The following is a 25,899-nucleotide window of genomic DNA, read 5'->3' as shown; positions in this document are numbered from 1 at the left end:
AATCGGCTATATGTATACATATATCCCCATATCCCCTCCCTCGTGTCTCCCTCCCACCCTCCCTATCCCACCCCTCTAGGCGGTCACAAAGCACCAAGCTGATCTCCCAGTGCTATGCAGCTGCTTCCCACGAGCTATCTATTTTACATTTGGTAGTGTATATATGTCAATAGCATTATGCTTTTAAAGAGACTATCATATGTTCATTTACTATAAAATAAATACCCCTTTATTGAAAATGTCTGGAAGTGGCATTTGAATTAAAATAATGTTATAAACAATTTGCAAATACTTTTACTCACAGAACGCCTAGGGAGACTGCCTTTAAATTCCCATTTAAAGGATTCTCTTACTAATCCCAACACTGATCCAGACTCAGTTACTTACTTTCTAGAAAGGCTGAAAGTATTCCCCAGTGAGTTAAAAGCTATTATAGTAACGCTAATACTTTGTTTACTAAATTACTCCAGTGGCTTACTGTGCTATACCTATTTGGGCAACTGAATGGCTCCCTTTAATAATGTTAAACATATGAGATTGGCAACTGATGTTGACAAAATTCCCTGTTCTGCTACTTTGCTTAGAGAGCTGGTAGGGTTGATGCATATAAAATACTAGGAGTTAAAAAGGTATCTGAATGAGTGTTTGGGATGCAAGACAATATGCTTTAACTCATAAATTTCTGATTCTGAAGAAGGGATCCGGTGCGACTGACTGCACCTAAGGTCAATTTTATGACATCCTTATTTTGTTATGGGACATATATTTTTCTTTCTGCCCCGTGTTGCTTTAAGACAAAGCTATCAGGGCTTTAAAAACAAAAACTAAAAACCCAGTCATCTTCTCAAGCTGTTTTTTGCCTCCTTTTTAGAATCTTATTTCTAGTAGACAATTGTCAAGTCAACTGTACGTTACTGAAAGCAAAAATTACAAACACATTTTGTAGCATGCAAAGTTAACATTATTATGAAAAATCCTCAATTAAGTAAGTGTGCATAATACAACCTACGATTAAGATCCAAACTTCAATTCTAGGTGTAAAAACAAAGCCTTAATGTTTTCACTGGACTTCAATGTCTTCTTCTTAAGAATTATTGTCCTCCCTTTGTTCACTGGAACAACTAGTGTACTAGGTATATAAAGGGTCGGATGACTTCTGTAACACTGAAATATCACCATCCCAAATATTTATAAAGAAATCAAGGTCTTATTTTCAATACTATGTTAAGACTTTTTTTGGCTAATAGTTTTAAGTCATCTAATATGTTCTTATTCCTTAAAAAAGGACTGCTCCTGCCAGTTACATCAGCTTATCATCCCAAGGGTCCCTCCACAGATAATCCAGCATGGTTTGGTCAATAGTGTTTGAATTCAAGCAGGAATGCTAGAAAACTCTTTCCCACAACGCTGTCCCTTTCAACCATGAGACAATTTGTTTTTTTAAAATCAGAAACATGCATGGCCATTACATGAAACAGACATTAGCATAATGCGCTCCTTTCATAGAGTATTCACTATATTGGAAATTATCAGATGATTTGGATACAACACCTTAATGTTGGATACAACATTAAGATGATTTGGATACACCTTTCACATCAATGCTAAGACTCAAAATTTCTCTTATTAATTATGCCTGATGTCAAATACCAAAATTCAACAAAATAATCAAGAATAAACTAAAGAACAACAAAATTGAGAAAAATGAACTCACAGGATTTGTAAGCAGCTATTTTATTTTGGAACATAAAATAGATACTGTTAAATATGTGTTGAAACAAATCAAGTGAATACCATCGGATCACATCCAGAGGTATGAAATAGGAGAATGTGATGACAGACTATTTAGAGCCTCAGAAGCAAGCCCACATAAGCCCAGATACTTTCAGCATCATCCTAGATAAGCCATCACATATCTTACACACCATCCTTAAGGAAACATGTAAAGCCAAGCTCCTTGTCATTTATATTTGCTAAAAATGTGATATGTATAAACCTAGAAATTACTTAATTTCCTATATTTACATTCTTTTTTTTTTTTTGCGGTACGCGGGCCTCTCATTGTTGTGGCCTCTCCCGTTGCGGAGCACAGGCTCCGGACGCGCAGACTCAGCGGCCATGGCTCACGGGCCCAGCCGCTCCGCAGCATGTGGGATCTTCCCGGACCGGGGCACGAACCCGTGTCCCCTGCGTCGGCAGGCGGACTCTCAACCACTGCACCACCAGGGAAGCCCTATATTTACATTCTGAGATTTTAATTTTGCCTGTCCTAATAGCCCCTAGGAACACATTTTTCTATTCTATGTAATTGTGTAGTTACTATTAAAAATCCTACCTGATTTCAGTTTAAGAGAATTAAACCTAAAAATAAATTTGCAAGTACTTATGAAGGTTTTTTGGGTATACATTGACACTGTGTGATTGATATTATCCATATGGCATGATAAATTATGCTAAATTGTCAAATTATAAAATTATATAATGTATAATAAAGCTGACTTATTGAGATATTCTTCTGGAAAATTAAATCTTAATTAAAACCAAATTAAATATTAAGTATCTGATTTTGGACCACTTAGGACTTAAGCAAATGTAAAAAACATCTTAATTATAAATAATGTCATGGTAAAAATGCTGTAAAATTTCCAAGTAAGAACCTCCTAAAAAAAATCTGTAACAAGTTTGTGGAAAATAGCTTTAAGTAATTACAGTGTATACACACATCCCATCCAGAAGCTGATGAACATATTTATAAACGTCTAATTCTTAAAGGCTTCCAATATCATACACTGAGAACAGTCACTTAGCAAATACATGCCAGGAAGTCTAGGCATGCTTATTACAATTTTCTAAATACCAGTGTATTAAAATATTCATTATTGAACCTTTAACATTAGAAAACATAATAGAAGATTTAATATAATCTAGGTTAACTAAATTTCTTTTAATAAAAGAGACAACATATATCATCACTTACTTTATTAGCCTGAATCAAATGAAAGTCCTTTCCATAGGCCTTCAACCCTTGTTCAAAATTTCTACACTCTTCCTCTGTCCAAACAGATAATTCCTCTGACAAAATCGGGGGGCGGGGGAAGGAGGGGAAACTGTTAAGCAATATTCTCCCAAATGCTGCATATAACAAACAAAGTTGTAAATAAAAATGTAACTTTCTGTTAACAATGAGGGAAGTATTTTACTCCTGAATTCTATTATTGATGGCTAAAAAAGATAGTGACAAAAACTCCTTATTTAATAATGGGTGATTTAGTCCCTGACTCTCCAACCTCAACTTATGCCTTTCCCCTTTATTCTTTTTTTTTTTTTTGCGGTACACGGGCCTCTCACTGTTGTGGTCTCTCCCGTTGCGGAGCACAGGCTCCGGACGCGCAGGCTCAGCGGCCATGGCTCACGGGCCCAGCCGCTCCGCGGCATGTGGGATCTTCCCGGACCGGGGCATGAACCCGTGTCCCCTGCATCGGCAGGGGGACTCTCAACCACTGCGCCACCAGGGAAGCCCTCCCCTTTATTCTTTATGATCCAACTAAACAAGCTACCTTTCAATTCCTTTAATTCGTTATGTCCTTTCTTACTTTAGAGACTTTGTGCATGCTCTTCCCTTTGTCTAGAGTTATTTCCTGCCTCTTACCTCAGCCTCCTTTCACCTAGCCAGTAAAAATATCCCTTTGTTCGAGAAGCTTTAACAGCCTCACTCTTTCCCCAACTAGGTTAAGTCCCACTGCAATAAGTTTGGATTGCACCCTCTAATTCTCCTTGGAAGAACTCGTAACTATTTTTCAGCTTCCCTACCTAGGCTCTAAGCACTGTGATGTCAGGGACCTTGTTTATAGTTATGTCCCCACAATTTAGTAGGCCCTCCAATTCTGTTGAATGAATAATCTTTCCTTTGTTACATAATGATATATAAACAGTACTCTTAGTGAAGTGGGGTGAGAGCCAGTTTGGAGTAAAAAAGTGAAAAACCTGGATTTTAGTTTTGGCTTCATTATTTATGAATTATGCTTGCCTCAGCTAAGAGACCTCAGTTCTCATCAGTTTTAAAGTGAAGCTAACATCTTTCACCTTACTTAGCTTACAGGATCATTACCAAGATCAAACAGGAAAATGTTTATAAAAATGCCTTAAAATTGAAAGGCATTATATATTTTTATTTAAATGGCCTTATTTTCCCATAAAGGAAGGGACAATATTAACCCCATTCCCCATAATGCCTTGTGTAACACTTGTGTTATATACAAGTTATTTAACAAGTTATAACAAGTTGTTTTCCAGCAAATATTTACTGAATTCAGAGATTAGTATTATTAAATTTAGGATATACCTAGGTAAATTGAAAAGCTTAAATTTTAAATTTCTGCTATATCATGAAAACAAATAAAAAATTAATATTTATGCTTACCTCTAGCTGCTTTTACATTAAATCTTAATCTTCTTAATGCTTCTTCTGTATCAAAATTGCATTTAACTAATTCATATAATGCCTAGAAAAATAAAAGGCTTCAGTATGTAACCTGGACTATGAACAATTCAAGGCTACAGTTTCTTAAGAGAGTAAAGGCTTTTCCAGAATCCAGTGTTTTCATACTTTCTGGAGGACAAGTAATTCTAGTAAATGCAACATAAAGAACACTAAAGAAAAACAAACATAATTCATTCCTGATAATTAACTGCCTCTGAATATGTAGAAAATAATGGATAAGCAAATACTCTACTGGTGGCCATGGTACTCTAGGAATTTATAAATAAAAAGAAATTTTATAATAATCACAAGTCCCTTCTTTTTGGTTTTCTGGGGTTCCTATTCAAAGACAACTTAAAACAAATCAGAAAAGAAAAACACTGGTGAAAAAGGCAAGAAAGTATATAATGCTGCTATTAGGTTCATGGTAGGCACTGTTCTATTATATACAGAATAACATTATCCCAGACAGGTATTCCCAACTTGATGATATCCACAGATTCTATGGGCTATGCAAAGGAAGTTCAAAAAGCTTAATAAAAAATATATACAGGCAAAATAAAATATCAAAATTTTTATTTGAGCTGAAGTCATACCAATGAGTGTGTCAAGACTACATATCTTATGCTGATTATAAACATCAGACTCCCTGTTGATGACATTACAGATCTTCCTCTACTTACAATGGGTCCCCAAAAACACATCCTAAGTTGAAAATACTGTAAGCTGAAAATGCATTTAATACACCTAACCTACTGAACACCATCACTTAGCCTAGCCTACCTTAAATGTGCTCAGAACACTTACATTAGCTTACAGCTGGGCAAAATCATCTAACACAAAGCCTATTTTATAACGAAGTGTTGAATATCTCATGTAATTTACTGAATACTGTACTGAAAGTGAAAAAGAGAATGGTTGTATGGGTACAGAATGGTTGTATCAGTTGTTTACCCTCATGATCACGTGGCTGACCGGGAGGTATGGCTCTCTTACACTGCCCAGCATCACAAGAGATATTCAACACTAGCCTGGGCAAAGATCAGAATTCGAAGTATGCTTTCCATTGAACGCATACTGCTTTCATACAATCATGGAGTCAAAAAATTTTAAGCTGAACCTTCGTTAAGTCAGGGACCATCTGTAAAGGAATTTTGGTGGATAGAATAGCACTAAATGTGACAGCACTTAAACTTATAAACGTATGTGGTTAATATATTTTGGGAATATTGTAAGTTATTTCTTATTCATGTACCTGTTCATTGTCTTTTATGTGAGATCCTTCAGGAATTGCTTCTACACCTTTCTCATCACCTGTTCTTCTAGATGCATCCTTAAGAAATACAATCACTTTGTCTTCCGGTAAGTACTCAGGGTCCCACAGGAGCTGATCATCATTTTCATATACTAAATTAGTAAAATATAATGTTAAAAATAATGCCAAAAATTGATAGAGTTTGTGTTAAAACATATCACTGAACAAATAACCCATACTTAGAGCCAAAATGTTGAGAACTGAGAGGTAAAGTGTGGTCCCACTACTTGCGTGACTTCATTCTGGGGCAATATTTATAGCTTAAGTGATTTAAACAATCTAAACAGAAGGTACCACTTGATGCCCCTTTCAGATCTAGTCTGACTTAGCTTGACTTTACCAAATTCCAACCTCTCTTGGTTTGAATAGCAGTACCAACACTTCCTACCTGTATGACCCCAGCAAGTTACTTCCCTTCTTTCTGCCTCATCTGTGAAATGGGGAAAACAATCCTATTATACATGGCTGTAAGGATTTCAAGCAATTTAAAACAATTCTGACACATATTAAATAAGTTTCAATGAATGTTAGCTATAATTATGATTTTTGAATAGGGATGTCTAAAAGAATGCTCACCAAATGTTAACACTGCTTATTTCTTGGTGGTAGGATTTGGGACAATTTTTTCTTACATCTTTGTACTTTTCCATGATGCTTGAAAATATATTGTGATAAGCATAAATCATTTTCATAAAACAAGTCATTACTTTTTTTAAAAAAGCATTTAGGTTTCATCAGAACTTCCATTATAAGATTGAAGCCCCAATTTCATCAAAATTTTATAAGTGAAAGAATGGAGGAGAAACTAAGATGAGAGCCTTGTGGAATCCTAAATGACAGGAAGGTGAAAACAGACAAAATTAAGAAGGAACAGTCACAAGACAGAAGAAATATCAAAGTGTGGCACCATAGCAGCAAGGGAAAGAAAATGTTTCAGAGAGTAATAGATTGGTTAAATGCTGTTAAACAAGCAGGATGAAAATTGAAGAGGTGCACTGGATTTATTAACAAGGAGGGGAATGTTTCAAGAACTGTTTCTGTGCAGAGATGGAAGCCAAAGCCATACTGGAGAGGAATGAAGAGGAAATGGAAGGTAAAGAAATAAAGTAGAAAACTCTTCTGAAAAGTTTCACGGTGAGGGAGGAGATAGAGCAGTACAGTAGCTAGAGAGGAAGCATAGCTGAAGAAAGTTTTTGGTTTTGCCTGTTTGTTGGTTTTTAAAGGCATGAGACATAATCACTTAAATGCCAATAGAAAGGAGCCAGCTGGACAAAGACTCTGAATTTAAGAGACAAAGTATAGCTGACATTGTCAAACTTCCTTGTGTTATGAAAAGGAATTAACAGCTAACAAAGGTACATCTCCTACATACCAGGTACTATGTTAAGTGTTTTCATATAAATTACCTTGTCCCCACCCACTCCCCTGCCACTACACACATACACTTTACATTTTTCCTTAGTAATAAACCTTATTCCTTTTCTAACCTGCTGGTACAATCGTAGTAAAACTCCAAACTGTAAATACAATAAAACTCCCATGATAAAGTGAATTTGCATATACTGCTATTGATTTCTGGTCTGCACTCAGCCTTTCTTTGCCAAAGGGAACACACGAGAGTTCTTATATTCTTGGAGTGGGAGTGGGAGATGGACGATGCCTTACAAGGAAACCCTGATTCAGGAAGAAGACAATGGAGGGTGGGTCCCTGAGTCCCCAGTGTTCTCCCAGTTAGATACCCCATGTTGAGCCTATGAAACAAGCACAAACTACCTGAGAGATACTTCTGGAATCAACTGGAAGTCCCAAGTCACAGGATACAGAGATATGCTTATTTAAACTAAGTACACAAACATCACCAGATGGCGCCAAATGACAAGCCAGGTCCCTAGAACTGTGACTAGCAGCCAGATAGGCTAACCCTGAGAATATGATACTTCATTTAATGCATATACTAAAAATGACAATGAGGTGAGAACCACTAGCATTCTCAGAGAATAAACCACACTGCCTTAACTGGTTCCAGAAACAGACCAAATCACTTTCCAGTTAAGTTTATACTCTAAATATGACTTCTGACTATGATCTAAATAAAAAAGGCAACACAGTTGATATTTATTAAATATCTATAGAATGACTAAACGCCAAGAGATCATAAATTCAGGAAGAACTCCACCATTATGATAAAACACACGAAAATAAGGAGGAAAAATAATCTCGATTTTTTATTTATCTCTATTTTTTTAATTTATCATCTATAAATATGACATGAACCTCTATAAATATGACAGCAACAGAAGGAAAAAACAGTCTTTATTATAATTGTATAGTTTCATGAACATGCTGGATTTTGAAAGATCACAATCACTGAACTGTAACAGCATCTTCTGAAACTATTTCATTCGAATGAATTACCAAGCCTAAATATTAGAACTTTTAAAAAGCAACCATAAATATATCCACCTCATACTACTGAAAGATATAATTTACAAATGATTATAAATAAGTGAAAGAGTCTCAGAAGGCAAGAGCTCGCCTAGTCTATCAACACAGGTTGTTAACTGGGGAAGTGCTTTTTATGGTATTTTAAGTAATCAAAGTAAGTGTGTCAGATAAGCAAAAATGAGTTCAAAATAATTTAACAAAGTTCATTATATGTGTGTTGGGGGTGGGAATGGAGATGACAAATGTAGAAAGCTGAGAAACTACACCACAAAATCAAAAACTTCTGCAATCTGGGAACTTCCTAGTGAGTAAGAATAAACGTGAATAAATAAATGAAATTTATAAACCTCCAGTTTCTGTTAAAAAAAAAAAAAGGTGTCATTCCATTTTTAATGCCCAAGTAAAAATTCTACCTAATCAATATATTATGAGAATGAAAATGCTGAAACATAATCAGCAAGGTGTAGTAATGCGGTTTATAATAGAGATTTCCACATTCTTAAAAGGTCACACTGTGATTAATGACATGAATTTTAAGTTGTCTAGTTGAGCTTTTCCTATGTGTAGATTAACTGAACTGCCTGTTTCAACAGTACTATTATCAACTAAGGGTAATACATGTGTTCATTTTTCAGTAAGCAACTTAAGAATCAATAATTCGTCTAATATTCGTTAGAAACAACAATTCACCTGGTCCTTTGCTATTCACTGCTTTGTAATTCCTAGCCAACATTTACTTACTCTAAAATTTACGTCATGCAAGCATGAAAATTTGAGAATACCTTGTTCCTTTCTCTTGACTTTTTTTCCTCAGTAGCCCATCTAATTCTCAGCTAATCTAGTAAAGGGTTCTCAACCTCAGCACTACTGACACCTTTGGCCAGATACTTCTTAGTTTGAGGAAAGGGGTCCCATGCATTGTAAGATGTTTACCAAGTATTCGAATTATTTAGTATTATCACAAAGCTGCAGCATTTACTCAGTTTTTAGTACATGGGAGAAACAAAACACCCACGTAACTTTAAAAATCATGTTTTTCATATGCCCAGCACTTTTTTGGGAATTAAACCCTTTTCATTCAGTCTGAGCAGGGCTGACACTGCTCCCTGGAGCCCCAAGAGATAAACGAGCCAGGGCAAGCCTGAGTACTCACTCTTCTCTTGGCTCACAGTAATTCTGGTTGGGTAAGACTCAAGCTGAGTCAATAGAGGCTCTCTCTAGGACTTTTGCTGGAGCAAAGGGGGATGAGGAAGTTCTCATTTTTGCTGGTTCCTGGCTAGAATAGTGAAAAGTATAAGTCATGAGCTCCCAGTAGCCATCCTAGCTTGTCTGACAATAAAGGAAAGGGGGAGGAGAGACACCTGATATCATAAAAATCCCGAATCCAGTTTTATTTGAAGCCAGACTAGCCAGAACTTCCCAGTAAAGCAATAAGGTAAATTCTTTTTTGCTAAAGCTAAACTGAACTCAGTTTTTGTCACCTGCAAGCAAAAGAGCATAAATTGATACTTTCTGAAAATGTGAATAATAAAACCTAAACATAAGGGTAAGATTAATCATCTTTTGGATATTAATGCCACTTACTGACCATTTTCTGTGCCAAACACTATGCCGCTAAGCACTACACATAAAAACATCACATGTGAATCCTCGCATGAGCTTTATAAATAAATAGGTGACTGCTATTTTATAGACAAGAAGAAAAAAGTAGTTAAGTAACACGTCCATGGCCAAATGCCTAGATACTGATTCAAGTTTACTGACTCCACATACATTCTGTTTACACTATCTGCATCCACCTAATAACTCAGCTACCAAATGTTTACGAAGTGTCTTATGTGAAAAGGATCTCCCAGGGTATTAAGGATACAAAGATGAATAAACAAATGATTATAATATACTCATTGAGTAAAAATGATCATTTACATACATTTAAGAGGAAAAGTTAATGTCTGTTTAGGATACTCAGTAATAGGGTTTCCTTATAGCAATGAAAAATTCTAATCCAACTGCCGAATAATTCCTTACAGTTCAGATATCAAGATATCTTAAGTTTTGTGGCACTGTTATCAAAATCACTCAAACCAAATGCTCTCCTTTTTGAATGTGATCACCAAACTGATGAAAAATACCCTGCGAAACTTTCGCTGTAAGGGAAAAAGGCACTATCCCTTTGACAGTTTTATTCCTAACAGTGTGGTTTACCTAATAGTTTTACAACAATTTGGTTTGTGTGCACAGGTTAACCTAAGTGGAGACGAATTCTTGGTATCATGACCAAAGTTTGAATTCCTAGAACTACAAAGATGAGGAAAGGGCCTGAATCATAGTGACTCATCTAAGGCAGTAACCCTGGTAAATGCATCTGATCCTCATACAATATAACACGCTTAAATTTCTCAAAGTGAGAAAGCTTCATAAACCACAGCTTTTCTGGAAAAAGAAAGAAAGAAAAAAAATATATATATATACACACACATAAAATTGCTTTTTAAAATGTTAAAATGGAAAACAGGAAATCAAAATTGGAGATTGTGATCACTTATTCACTGTGATATCTAACAATGCAAACATGTTAAAATAAAAGATAAACATATTGAGAGATAATTAAAACCATCTTTAGCCATAATATTAACTTGCCACATATAAAAAAATACAAAAGCCAATGGATCATTCATTTTTGCACACAATTACAATGTATTCACAAACACTGTGCACAGAATTTCAATATACAACAAGGTCACTCCATATTGATACCTTTAACATTCCTGTATGTTGCAGAAATTAACCTGAAAGCTGTTACTGTTGTGTTAAAACATTTCTACTGTCACTAGAATTTACTAGCCTGTGGTGCTCCCTTAACTGCTTCTGATCTGCTGCTCTGCCCTGAAAGCAGGTGCATACTTAGAATATAAATTTTCTAGAGGGAATGCTGAAAAAGAAAACAAACAAGACGACAACTCCCAAAGGCTCTGTATATGTAAGGTGAAGTGCGGAAAAGAAAACTGAAATAAAGAAATGATGAAAGAGTTCTAGCATTGAGTGATGTCACACCGCACATGAAAACTCATTAAACGTGCGTGCGCACACACACACACTCTCTCTCTCTCTTTCTGGAACTCTCTCAAAAGCAGATAATCTGAAATAGACTTAAAAAAAAAATCTTCAAGTATTCTGTTTTTGTTAAGTATTTATTATTTGTGACTTACCTTAGCACTTTTAGACAAAATAATGAAAAAAAAAATGTAAAATTTAAGTATACAAATTGTTTTTCCAAAGTAAAACAATTTTTCCAAATTGTTTTTAAATACACAAACATCAAAATACTCAATTTTAGTAATATTAGAAGTTTCAGAAGCAAATAAACTTTTTATATTAGTTGTTTACTTGTTTTTTTAAAACCTGTCCAACAGCTTCCACTGAAACAAAATAACCTTTTAAAATATAAATCATAAAGGTTATAAAAGGGCATATATTTTAGAGTACTTAAAATATGAAAAAAATTAAAAGTTGGAATGTTTTAAGTCATCTAATAATCCAATACCAAAGAAGCATTCACTTTTCTTTCTTTCTTTTTTGGCTAGACTTCTATGGACAGAAGTGGAGAAACAGAAAACATATTTCTTACAGATACTGGTGCAGAGGTCTTCTTTCATAAATCAGTGGGGTAACAAACAAACTGTCATGTTCTTATCCCATTATAAAAACAGTTCATCAGTTCAAAAGCATGAATTCAGCTATAAATTAGTAAATTTACTAATAACTCACCTTTTTCATTTTCTTTGTATCTACAAATGCCAACTGGAATCTCTGCTTGAAACATGGAGCCCACCATAATCTCCTATTTTAAAAATAACATAAAACATTAATAAGATCTAGTAACACAGATTTTGTATCCATTTTCTAGATTTACCTTCTTGGGTTAACTGTTCCTGGTTTGTCATAAAATACAGTTACAACCAATTAACTATCTCAGGGGAGTACTGTGAGGATGCATGAATTAATAATAGATAAGACCTTGGATATGACTGGATGAAAATATTAGTAATAATAATGGGGTGAAATGGATACAAACTTTACTTCAAAATATGGAGGAAAAGAAATAAAAATGAATTCTTATAATTCAATTATAAGATAACTCTGAAAAGCAGAAAGTCAAGTTAAAAGTATTTTCAGAGCATCCCACTCTAAGCTATGGTCTCTGGATCAGCAGCATCACCAAACACAAATACTCAGGTCTTACACCAGACCTACTGAACCAGAAACTATGAGGATGGGATTCGGCAATTATAAGTGTTTTAACAAGCTGTCCAGGTGATTCTGACACACACTGAAGTCTGAGAACCAGAGCTTTAAGGTAAGGGAACTAACGAAAGGGTTTGTATAAAGCTCAGTAGAGGCCAAACGAATGAAACTCCAAACCAACTGGACAGGTAATTAGTACCTAACTTTCATTAAAACAATACAAGATGAAACCGTACCTTCTCCCAAATGTAATTAAGTCTTATTTTAGGAAATCTGGTAATCTATATAGTCAAAACACAGATTAGGGGAAACTGGCTGTTCAGAAAGACAATGAGAAATCACCACTGATGAGATTTTACAAGACATAGGGACCAAGATTAATTACATGGGCCCTCTTTTGTCTGTGGCTAAATGTTAATAATACAGTTACTACATTTTCAGAATGAAGACTTATGCAGGAAAGGTACAAAATCATGGTCTAGTAAGTTTAAATAACTCTTGGGATTTGAAAAGTTTCTCTCTCCTGTTATTGTTTCCCACTTTTGTCAGAATTTCATTTTATCTAGTATAACTTCAAAGACATGTTCTATGTAATAAATTTATTGCTGCACCTGTACAGGAAAACCAGTTAGTTTTCTAAAAATACCACATTCGCATTTTCTCTACTCATATATAGGAATTTTCTTTATGTCTTTCACCATAAAAAAGATTACTCTATTGTCACTTCTTGTGGCTCTTTTAACTTTACTCACCTATGCCTATCAGAGAATAATTAGTCAAGTTATCAACCCTGGCTAGGGCGCTTCTAAAATATAGATGTCTGGATCCATTCCAGACCAATTAAACTAGAATCTCTGGATGAAAGCCATGGTAATCAGTATTTAAAAGTTCTTTAAGTGATTCTAACATGAAGCCAGGGTTGATAACTTCTCGACTGGTATAAAGATAAGACACTTCCTTTTTCCTATTGAGTTCAGATAACTTCTTTTCACCTAATTTGTTCTGCAGGGAAGGGAAGGAAAACAGCGTTTAGGTGCATTATGTACCAGGTATCTTATGCAAAATTTTCATTAAATCCTCACCAACTTCGACAAGGCTGAATTTGTCATTCCCATATTGTATTTGAGGAGATGAAACTCAACAAAATTAATTTCCTCAGGAACACACTACTAGTAAATTCTGAGCTATAATTTGAACTCAGGTTTGATTTCAAAGCTGTTTCCTCTACCCTAGTTTCTATAAAAATTCAATTTCATCTTACAAGCCTTAGAAGATGAATCTCTGAATCCTGACACTTTTTTTACAAATCTCACTAAAATAAGACAATCTGGATTTACTGTGGTCTACGTTATTACATATTTTTCCTGAGGAAGGGACTAATACTCCCTAGCAGTAAAGGCTTCATCTCCCCCATGTTCTCCCTCCTGAGTTTTTATTGCTTCATTAAAAAAAAAAAAAATTCAAGGCTTAATCAAATACTCTCTTGGGAAACTCCAGATACAAAATCAATTTATACTGGAGAAAAGATAAACTTGAACGTGTGGTAGAAAATAACAGTTTAAGATGACTCCCAAGGTTTCTAGCTTTTTTTTCACCTTAATTTCTACATGATATAGGAATCAGAAAAAAACGGATTGAAGAACACTTGCTCAAATAGGTCACACAAACAGTAACTTCTGTGATCCTTTTTTCTGTCTTCAGTCCCATCATTCATTCATTACTCACTCAAGTTAATTAACACATCCGGCACTGGGATAATCTTTCCTTACCACTCCAACCCACACTAATGTCTCTCTCTTCTAAACGTCTCTTTGGAAACCCATAAATAGATCAATTCTGGCTGAAGCCCAGAATCCTTGGGTAGCACAGTCCAAGTTCATTTGAATACTTCATTCTTCCCAACTGAAACTCTAAATATAGAGATTTTCCCTTATTTTAATCCACAAGGAGGTTAGCTCTTTTTAAGTTTGCCCCAGGCATCCCAAACTAGACAACTTTAAACAAACTAAACAAACAAAACACCAGGAAGCCTCAAAAGTATTAACTAATTAAGTAAACAATCATGACTCAAAAAGCGCAGAAAGGCCACTCAATTTGATATTTTGGGCTATTCTGCTTCCAAATAAATGACTGCTTATGCCCTAAATTAAAAATCAGACCTATGAAAAAGAACACTAAAAAACCTCAATGGAGATTTTAAGAGAAATATCAGGTCACCTATCTCAACAAGAATAACATCATCTCTTCTATATAAATGATTTGCCCTGATCAATTCTATATAACATTTTGATAAATCTTCCTAATAAGTCAACTGCTTTGCAACAGCTTAAAATTCTTCAATTTAACCATGTGATTAACTACACAATGTTATACAATTTTATATTTAAAGACTACGTCAATATATTATCTTTAGACTCATTTTAGAAATTAATTATGGATAGTTATACCGAAGCCCAAATCTGTCTCTTCACACAATATACTCGAGTTGTAAATATCGACATTAATATGGGATGGAAAAACTTGTAATCTAACTTATTAAACAAAATTTACTTAACAAATACCAAAGCCTCCACAACTGCTTTCTCAAGTATATTAAAAAAAAAAAAATCACATGTGATACTTTTTATAGTGTAGCTAACAAAAGTGTAATTTGTAGTGGTTCAGAAATTTGGAATTCTAACCTTGCTCTGAGTACTGGCTTGCTCAACAAAGTCCAATTTTTTCTATACCATTATTTTATTTATAAAAAGGTAAATTATTTTTCTTACCTGGATGTATTAAGGGAAAGTCTAAACATTCATATGTCACAAAAAGACTTACTTCAATTTTATCAATACTTATACTTAGTAAAAGAATAATTACACTTGGCTTTTTAAATATTTATTTATCTAAGTTTTGGGAAAATATGGCTCTAACTACCTTTTTCCAGTCTTCTGATGGTATATAATCTTCATCTTCTTCAGATTCTTCTTCTATTTCACTATCTAGAATAAGTAAGACAATAGTACTATAAAATGATTGCTTATCCTATCCATTCTTATATCTACCATCAAATATTTAAATATGCCAAAAGGTATTTGCAGAGGTAGGTCAAGATATTTTTAATCAAATAATACCCTGTCAGTTAAAACAAAAAAAACAAAACTCATAAACCTTCTAGGACAATCTTCTTAGACAACTGTATTTTCATAAAATGATTTCCTACAAAAAATTTTAAGAAAAAATCTGATTCAGAGTCAAGATAATCTGTTTCTAAGCCTAATTCTCCTTCCAACAGCTTGGTGACAGAATAAATTATATGAGCTCAGTTTCTTCCCTTATAAAATAAGAATTGGGGCAAAACAGTGGTTTCTGAGCAGTGCTCCTTAAAGCACTGACAACTCTGTAGCACCACTTTGGGGGGAGTGCATGAAGAGAGGGTATGTATGTCTTCCCAACTCCTGTTTTATTCAGAGCAGGCAAGCTGCTATTTGTTTACATTTTGGACTAAGAATGTATTTACATAAAGGGGTGGGAAATCTGAAAACCATGAGACTGTCAGCATCTTCTCAACTCTAAAATGGCACACAAAATTCAAAAGGGTAACACTGCATACAGAAATTAATTCTTCCTATGGAAAAGCTAAGATAGGCAGTATATTTGTAGCTTCAATGCATACACCATAACTAAAATACCAGATGTGAATTATGAAATATTATTTCAAGAGGCAGTCACTTAGTATCCCACTTTTGAGCAAACTTTGGCAATGGATCTGCTCCTGGTTTAACTAAGGGAAAAATACCACATTTCCCCCAAACAATTGTCTCAGTAACTAATCTCTCTGTGCATTGATATACTTTTCAGTTGGACCATATCTGTGATCAAAGTTCACAATAAAATTATTATTAGCAGTCCTACATTCACTTCTAAACAAACTGTGTAACAGAAGTCACTCATACAAAGAAGTAGCCATGTTTAATCAGTTATTACTTTACCACATTTCATGAGAGGTTATTGTTCTTCAACTATTTTCCTTTTTCAAGTATAGAAATTTAGACCACATATTTAAACTAATAACACTAATGTTTAACTTTTTCTTATCTTACTTCCAGAGTAAGGATTCCTGCTTAGAATGAAATATTATGGAGCAGATGAAACATGCAAATATTCAAGATACATATATTAAATGTTGTCTTGACTACTGGTCATCTCTGACTAGATCATAACTGTAGAAAAATTAGGAGAGTTCTTTGTATAACATATTCCTACCTCAAGAGTCAACCACTGTTTGGACTTGGGAGCCATTGATTAGAGAAAGCAATGCTTATGAATATATCAAGGCTGAGGAGGCAAAGAAAGCAGAAAATGGAAAACTGAGGAAAAGACTAGGAGAAATAAAAAAGATGACCATGAAACAAACTAAAGAACAGTCAAGAGGGAAAAAAAGGAACACACTCAGAATCGGGCATCATAGTGACACAGTAATTACTGTAGTATATTCATGGACAAGAGGGCCCCAGTACTGCTAAACTAATAATCTAGAACAAAATCCCATTACTGATGAGCAAGATTTCAAAATCAATGAATTCAAACAGAGTAGTGAAAAAAACACTAAAATTTTAGGCATATATTAAGCAGTAAAAATCATATCCAAAAAATAGTAACTAATAACACTTACTTGTATCAAAATATTTACATCGACGTGGACGGATTATTTCCTGGGCATCTTGAGAAGCAACAGATTGTGATGGATCATCATTGGAAGACTGAGTTTCATCCTCTTGACCTGAGGAATCTTTTATATTCTCTTCCTGTGGAATAATAAATTAAATCTCTAAGATAAAAAGAAGATTGTTGCAGATGAAAGGTCATAGTATTCCAAATACAACTGGAAGGCTAAAATAAATATACTAAATGGTGTCTTGGGTTGGATCCTGGAACAGGAAGAAGAACATCAGTGGAAAATCTCGTGAAATCTGAATTGTCTGTAGTTTAATTAATAGTATGGTACCACTGTTGATTTCTTAGTTTTAATAAATAGACCATGGTTACACAGATGCTAACATTAGGGGTAGCTGAGTGAAGAATATGCAGAAACTCTGTACTATCTTTGAGCCTCTTCTGTAAATCTAAAATTATTTCAAAACAAAATAAAAGTGAATACAGAACTGCCAATTAGCCTTTATTACTTAAAAAAAATAGCATTTTTTAAAAAGTTCATACAAATTTATTTAGACTAGGCATTGATAAGGAATCTGGAATGACACAGAGAAAACTATTACTTCTCTGGATTAGATTACAGGGGACTTCCAATTTGTATTACGTATATCTATATATTAACTTTTAACATTTAAATGTATTACTTTTAAAGTCAGTAAAAACAGATGACAAAAATAAGCAGTCAAAATGAATGTATTAATAAACTTTAACTTCAAGAGTAATAAAAATATATGTGTATAACCTTACTTTATTTTCCCCACTACAGCCACTGTTATCATCATTATCAGCATCTTCATCATCTTCACCTTCTTCCTCCTCCTCCTCCTCCTCATCTTCCTCAGGTAGTCGAATAGTACTATCATAACCATAAAGGCTGAGAAGTTCATGAATTGGCATGTCGCCTTCCTAAATAGAACAAAATAAAAAGTTAATTTCTGAATAGGTGATATTTCATATTCCTATAATTCACAAATCTGTTGAGTATACTCTTAGAACTGTTATGAATTCTCAAATCATAAAAGGTAAAACTGAATATAATTTTGAAACCTAAGAAAATCCTAGGCTTTTACTATTCTTTTCTGCATCGATTCAGTGAATGTACACCAATGTTCAGTTAACACTACGTATGGATGCTCACACTTAGTAAGCGTACCATACATAATTTGGGAGTGGGGAAATAGAATAATCAGAAAATAGACTGTAAACTAAGTTAACAAACCCAGAAAGGGGGATGAAATTCATAGCCCAGCCCAAATAAATTAAAACAGCAATGACATACATGAATGATACTGGATTACATTAGCTATATATTCTTTTCTAGGTTTATGTATAATTGCATATAAAATCCTTCCATGGAATCCTTACTATCCATCTTACAAAACTGTTGTATTATCTCCATTTCATAGATGAGGAAATTGAGGCTGGCAGATTAAGCAATTTCTCCAAAAACCACACAAGTTACAAGTAGTGAAGCCAGATTTCAAGTCTAATTACAAAAGCCCATACTCTTATCATATATATACCAGGCTGCCTCAGCCAGGGACCTGGACCTTCCCCAATCATCACAAAAAACACACCCTCCTCAAGGTGAAATGAAGAAATATCCGTATGTAATGAAATGAAATCAGCTTTCTGCAGAGGTACTCACTCTAATCAATAATCAAGCATGATAAAGTATCAGGGAAACATGACAGAATTGATTATAAAAAGGAAGTTTTACACAGATGCACACATACACACTCTGAAGAAAAATTTAACTGAGTCAGTCAGTTTAGAACCTAGAACAAGGATAATCATGAAACAAGACTTTTGTATTTCTCCAGCAGTCTTGTAGCCTCATTCATGGATAGAAATAAGTCTAGCCCGTGTGTTAAATACACTGTTATAGTGGGCATGAATACATCAGACTGGATGATATAACCTGGTGACACTAAATACTTAGATCATACAGTGACACTAAATACTTAGATCATACAGTTAACCCCCATCACTCAGAATTCGTGTGTAAAAAGCAACTAATGATTATAATTTGAAAAAATTTTCTTATAGAAAGAAATAGGAAGAAAATACTGTTTAACACTTCTATTTCATACTGTAAATGGATATTTTAGTTATAAATCAGCCTGTGAATCTGTTTCTGAAACAGAAATCAATGACAAGCTGGCATATTTAATTGACATCTCGTATTGTGATTCTCAAGGTGCAATAACACAGACAGTGCGTGAAGTGTTCAAGGATCTAGTCCCTGCAGATATCTGGTCCAGTACCAAGCATCTGGTACAGGAGACAGAAATTTGGGAATTAGGAGTCAGGATTTAAGAAAACAGAACTTCAAAATCAAGAAAGAAGTAATATGAGAAAAAGATATAGAAAAGGTGGGTTATATAAACAATCATAACATATAGCTTCCATAAAGTGTCTTCTATATGCCAGGCATTTGTGATAAGTGCTCTAATTCTACTATCTTATTCTCTTTTCTTAACAAAAGCAGAGTGAGAATATTACACTATCTTATTTGATCTTCAAAAGTACCAGATGACAGTGCTACCTTTATATATGTAAATAAGAAAACCAAGCAGAGAGAAACATCATGCACTGACAGAGACTTTACTATAATACCTAGATCTCCTAAGCCCAGCTCATACTTTCCATAAACTTCTGCACCACGAATGAGAAGCAGGTTTAACGATGAAGTCACTTCTATGACCAACCCACTGAAGTCACTATTATGAATAAGGGCCAAACCAGGAAAAACACTTTAGTGTAGGTTTGCAACTAACATTTACATGGACCTTGAGAATTCATAAACAGCCTGTTTCATAATATTTATTTCATCTTTAAGACTACCTTAATATGCTACTACTACCTCTAATTTTTACAACTGAGTTAACTGATACTTTGAGAGATCACAAAAAAGAGGTATGATTACCAATCAAATAAATGTCTTCAAGTTCTCTACCTTTGGTCTGTCTTATTCAAGGGCAAGAGAATCACCTTGAGACCTTATTTAAACAGACTGCTGAACCCCACCCCAAAGTTTCTGATCTAGTAAGGCTGAAGTGGGGCCTGAGTATCTGCATTTTTTAAAGTACCAGGTGATATTGATGCTGCTGGTATGAGACCACCTGGAGAACCACTTATCTCACAGTTCTAGGATAAGATAACTGCAAATCAGCCTTTCCAGTGGGAGGTAATAAAGTGCGATCATTATCTTTAATAAAGCTTATCACTAACGGCTGATAGCTAAGTTGCACGTCAAAAGGGTAAGTGATACACCAACTGCATGAAAAGATTTTTTTTTTTTTAACCATTTTCAGGTAAGTGGAATATCTGACTTCCATGGTGAGGTCAAGATTTTTCCCTCTTGGATACACATCTGAGAAGTGTGACTTGCTTTATAAAAATTCATTTCTCAAAGAAAAATTTAGCAACACCTCCAATATTGACTAAGCAGAGAACAGAGTAGAGTCAGAAGCGGCTGATCATAGTGCATTTGGAAGAGAAGTGCTTGAATCTGAAAAACAGTAACAGAACTGGAAGAGAGAAAAGTCAGAGGAAATGACAACTGTGCAAGCGTAGAAAACAAACAATGAATAAGCAGGTTATCCTGATTATAATAGAAGGTATCTGTAGTAACCAAAAAAAGTTAGGGCTGGTATTTTTACCTACTTTCTCTAGTTTTACTTAGTTTCTAAAGGGATCTGTTATACTCTACTTTTGATTCATTTGAGAGTATCTGTTGAACACTGATTGACCTTTTGATTCATTTGAGAGTAGCTGCTGAACAGTGACTGACCCTATGGAACATCTTAGGGAAAATTATGCACACAACAAAATATTCAAGATGGACTTAGGCAGGGAGAAATTTAGTTTGCTAAGTTGGAATCCACTGTTATTCATATGAGTATAATCAGAGCCTAAACCAAATTAGTGGTTGTGGTACTGAAAAAACTCAAGAGACCCTGCAGAAGGAATCAACAGATTTAACCATGGGTTAAGAGTGATCAAGAGGTTCTTGTGACACTGAATCTCTGGCTCCAGACATTCCTTGGACCCAGATACATATTCGTATGACACCGAAAAAATAATAAAAACAATAAAGTTCTAAAGAAGTTCTAACAAATTTCTAAAAAGTTTATTTTCAGTCAAAGTTGGTTTTAGGTGGGTTTTATCATGTGTAAACAAAATATCCTTGCCTATTCCATCAAGAAAATTCTTAATATTGAAAACAAAGACTATATAGTGGTATTATGCTTTTCTTTGGAATTGACTTTTAATTTGTTACCCAATATCAAGTTAGTAAGCAACAAGTCAGTAAGCAACAATCATGACCCACACAGTATGAAAAATACCTTAATTGATCTAAGGTATAAAGTGATGCCCTTACAGAAAACACTGGGCTACAACTACAATAAAACCTCAAATTAACTTTGCTGAGGAATCCCCAGTTTTAAATTCAAGTATCGTATCTTGTCTGCTACCCAATCCTTTCTTTCTACTTCTACACGCATCTTTTTCCAGAAGTGTTCTTTCCTCCATTCCAAGCATGTATTTTGATTGAAAGCTTACCTCATGGACCTCATAGTATCTAACCCAATTAGAATCACTGTACTCCCTGGCCATGCATTTGGAATGGGCACATGACCCAAGGTGGACCATAATTTGTTTCCAGAATTTTACCAATAGCAGCTAAAGAATATAGGCTATATCTCAAGCAATAAATCTAGGAGCCTGAAAACTGACAAGATGTGAAGAAAATTAGTCTGAAAAAGGACACCACCATGTAAAAAAGCAGAAACAGAAAATATGTTCTGGTGGCACTTGAGTCCGTGAGGTCTAGATATCCCCCTGCCCTTAATGAAATTAACACAAGCCTTACAACTAAATCTTCATTTTGCCTAAGCTAGTTCAAGATGGATTCCTATTATTTGTCCCCAAATATTTGATATAAAAAGTAATGCTGGGCTTCCCTGGCGGCGCGGTGGTTAAGAATCCGCCTGCCAATGCAGGCGACGTGGGTTCGAGCCCTGGTCCGGGAAGACCCCACATGCCGCAGAGCAACTAAGCCCGTACACCACAACTACTGAGCCTGCGCTCTAGAGCCCGCGCTGAGCCCGTGTGCTACAACTACTGAAGTCTGTGCGCCTAGAGCCTGTGCTCCTACAACAAGAGAAGCCACCGTGATGAGAGGCCCGCACACCTCAACAAAGAGTAGCCCCCACTCGCTGCAACTAGAGAAAGCCTGTGCACAGCAGTGAAGACCCAATGCAGCCAAAAAAAAAAAAAAAAAAAAACTCAAAAAAAAAAAAAGTAATGCTATCCCGTAAAGCAAATGTTCTTTGCTATTTCCTTCTGAAAAAAGACTAAAAGATGAATAAAATGTGGCTGACAATACATTATACTAGGGCCCATCAGTCACCTGTTCCAGAGACTTTCTCATTAGCTTATATTGTCGAAGTCTATGTTCTACCAGGTACTAAGGGGCTTTCCCCAAATTGAAACATCACAATAAAGTGTCAAGAGTGTTTTGTTCCCATTCATACAAGAGTTGAGAAATGGAAGGAGCAGAGTGAAAGAAAATTATGAGTCAAGTACAGTGGTTCTCCACTGTTCGGGTGTTACAGATTTCTTTGAGAATTTTATGAATAACTATTAAGATTTATTGAGTGATTATCATGTACCAGACACTGTGCTCAATGTTTTACATATATCATCCTTGTAATAACACTGAAGCTTAATAATGTTAAGTAACTAGCCCAAAGTTACACACTGAGTAAGTAGTACAGTCTGACTCACTGCTTTACAGTGCCCTTACATACCTATGCATATACACTCCCTTCCTCAAAACCTGATCCTAGGTTAAGTGTACATCATCCTGATGGAGAGTGAAATAAGATGTGCAGGGTTGATAGACTATAAGAAGTAAGGGAAAGTAAGGAAAGAAGTTGATAGACTATAAGAAGGAAAATGGACATAGTACAAGATGAATAAAAATCAGCCATGTGGACTATACCTACATATTGTGCTTTAAAATATAAGTTGTCTAAGCACTGTAACAAAAAGAGGGACAATCATGTCTATATAAGCTCACCGGAGACTAGGTGGAGGTGGAAAGAATATAGACCTTTTCAAAGACAAACATTATATCTGAAATTTAATCTGTCCTTAAACTTCACAACAATAGGGTAACATTACCAATCACCACCAGCAGCATGATAAGGTTGGAGTGGTATCCGTCTCCTAGCTGCACAGGAGGTGGCTCCCTCTCCCTCACACCAGGGGATTAGTCATTTAGCAATGACTGCACGTGGTACCAGGTGTTGGCCAATGAAGGGCCATTTGGTGGATGGACATAGTACTCTTTGTATACCTGTTGTGACTTACCAGTAAATACTTATTAAGTTGGGGGAAAGAAGGAAAGAGACTGATTTTCAGCCAGGAAGGCTTAAAAGACCACATCCAGATTGGACAAGAGTGCTGGTTCCTAAGGTAACCAACCTCTTGGGGCTGGGGCTTCACTACAGAATAAACCATGAAGAGATGAAGGCAGTGAACTCTTCTTTATAATCTCCATGCTGGAGTTTCTTTTTTTTATCTGTATAATTCATGTGGTGTGTACACTTAAAAAAAACCTCAATCTCTCACATTTTAATCTTTATTCTCTAGCTCTGGAGATCCACTTGGTGAAATGTGTCTAGCACTTTAAAGTGTTAATTATTAACACTGTTATAATGTGATTTTCAAAACTATAAATACATAAAGATATAGCTGATCCTGATCCCTCTTCTCCCAAATAGACTGCTACTGTTAAGTGAGACCATGGGTTTTAAGAGTGCATTTGAAAAACAGAGTTAAACCTGCATATAGCCATTCCCAGCAAACCAAAGTTTACTATGGGAATGATTCTGACACTTCTAAGATCACTAATAAATTCTAACCTGTACATCTAATTCTCTTAAAACATTTAAATGCTGAACTTACCTAAAATACTTTATATTGATAAGATTCATGCATACAAACGTAACAATACACATAAAAGCTAGTTTACACTGAAATTTTAGAATTCATATTGAATGAACTTAAAACTACAGGTTATTGCAGTTACTGATAACTCCTGAATGAATCAACTGTCAAAATTTTGCCCCAATTACATCAAAGGTCCATTTCATGCAACCAAAATGCCAGGCATAAACTACCTTACCAATTCCTGACACAACTATGATGTTTCACTTCTATACAAGCAAATTAGTAATCAATGACAAAATCATGCTCACCTTTTTAATAAAAACAAAAACCAGTTTGGTTTGGACCTAAAGAGTTTACAACTATAGGAAATCCAATACATTGGCCCTGTAGCTTAGCTCTAGGCTACAGATGAAAGCACGGGTGATTATGTGCTACTTACACCTAAGCCTTAATTACTTTGGGAAAAGTTATAAGTACTCTCTGAGAAGGTTTAAGAGTGTCTGGTTGAAAAGAATGATAAAAGATTGGTTCCCCTGTCTTTCTCTCCCTTTGTATATTTTAATTACTTTTTCCTAAAAAAGGGTCATTTGAAAGCAAATTCTGGGGGGTTGTAAGGGACTGGGGAAGGAGGTAGAATAAAGGAGAAAATAGGAAAAGACCATAACACAAGCAAAATTTTAGTGAAGCCCATTAGTAATTTTGTACTAATTATAGTAGCCCATTTTCTGAAATAAAATAATCATTCCACTTCATAACCTATTTTCACCTGTACTTGATTATCTCTTCTTGAGTAATTACTTACTCAATTACTTGACTAACACAGAATGTGAAAAAATGGAAAATATAAGATCTTCTTCCTTTACCCTTTATCCCATGGATGGGTTATTCAGAAAAAAGAAAATATATCTAAAGTGGTAAGTTTCTGTGAAATAAAGGCAAATAACTAAAAATAACTGCATTTCCACTTCATGAATATATGAAGCCACTGTGACTGATTGTTAAATCAATCGTTTCCTCTGATGTTCACCTAGGTTCTGAATCATCCAAGCAAATTATCCCAGTTTTTGAATGGCTTTCCAGCCTCTTATAAAGAATAGTTCTGACTCCAGATTCCTCGTGTTCTTTTTAACTCATCCTTGAAAAGCTTTTATAACAGCTCTACACCATTACCACTAAGATCAATTCTGTTGTCTGGCTTAATAAAATATTGAATTGCTTAGGTATTATGGATTAAGCCAGTTTTAATCACTAAATGATTCAAAATGGGATCACCTGACAAGATTTGACTTAATACTACTACTTTTCCAGCTCTTTAACTGTACACTTTAAAAAGTTCTAGGGCTTCCCTGGTGGCGCAGTGGTTGGGAGTCCGCCTGCCGATGCAGGGGACACGGGTTCGTGCCCTGGTCTGGGAAGATTCCGCATGCCGCGGAGTGGCTGGGCCCGTGAGCCATGGCCGCTGAGCCTGCACGTCTGGAGCCTGTGCTCCGCAACGGGAGAGGCCACAACAGTGAGAGGCCCGCGTACCGCAAAAAAAAAAAAAAAAAAAGTTCTAAACTAAAATTCTGAAACATAGATTAATCTTTACTACTGTAAAAGTGGAAGAATTCATTTTTCGATGACATTATGTACTCCAAATGCTTAAAGGCTGGCATATGTCTTTTTTCGTACGTTCTTCTTGTCATGGAGTTCAGCAGATTGTATACATAATACCTTTCAATGATAGCATACCAAACTGATTTATTCATTC

General features: G+C 35.2%; 1 protein-coding gene across 9 annotated transcripts in view; it reads right to left on the bottom strand.

Moving 5' to 3' along the window:
• Positions 1–25,899, bottom strand: part of MIER1 (MIER1 transcriptional regulator) — a 56,338-nt gene that overhangs the window by 11,020 nt on the left and 19,419 nt on the right. For 6 of the 9 annotated variants that reach the window (XM_060023541.2, XM_060023564.1, XM_060023587.1 and 3 more), the window contains 8 exons: positions 17,931–18,089; positions 17,143–17,275; positions 15,405–15,469; positions 12,009–12,081; positions 6,184–6,225; positions 5,736–5,887; positions 4,421–4,502; positions 2,978–3,072 (listed from right to left, as the gene is read on the bottom strand). In XM_060023541.2, coding sequence (XP_059879524.1) covers positions 2,978–3,072; positions 4,421–4,502; positions 5,736–5,887; positions 6,184–6,225; positions 12,009–12,081; positions 15,405–15,469; positions 17,143–17,275; positions 17,931–18,089 — 801 coding nt within the window. The remainder of the gene's footprint in view (positions 1–2,977; positions 3,073–4,420; positions 4,503–5,735; positions 5,888–6,183; positions 6,226–12,008; positions 12,082–15,404; positions 15,470–17,142; positions 17,276–17,930; positions 18,090–25,899) is intronic. The other 3 variants (XM_060023601.2, XM_060023548.2, XM_060023571.1) reach the window with 1 other exon arrangement.

This window comes from Delphinus delphis, chromosome 1, assembly GCF_949987515.2.
Source record: "Delphinus delphis chromosome 1, mDelDel1.2, whole genome shotgun sequence".
NCBI classification, from domain to species: Eukaryota; Metazoa; Chordata; class Mammalia; order Artiodactyla; family Delphinidae; genus Delphinus; species Delphinus delphis.
Note: the sequence above shows the minus strand (reverse complement) of the source record. Positions and strands in the feature narration are given on the sequence as shown.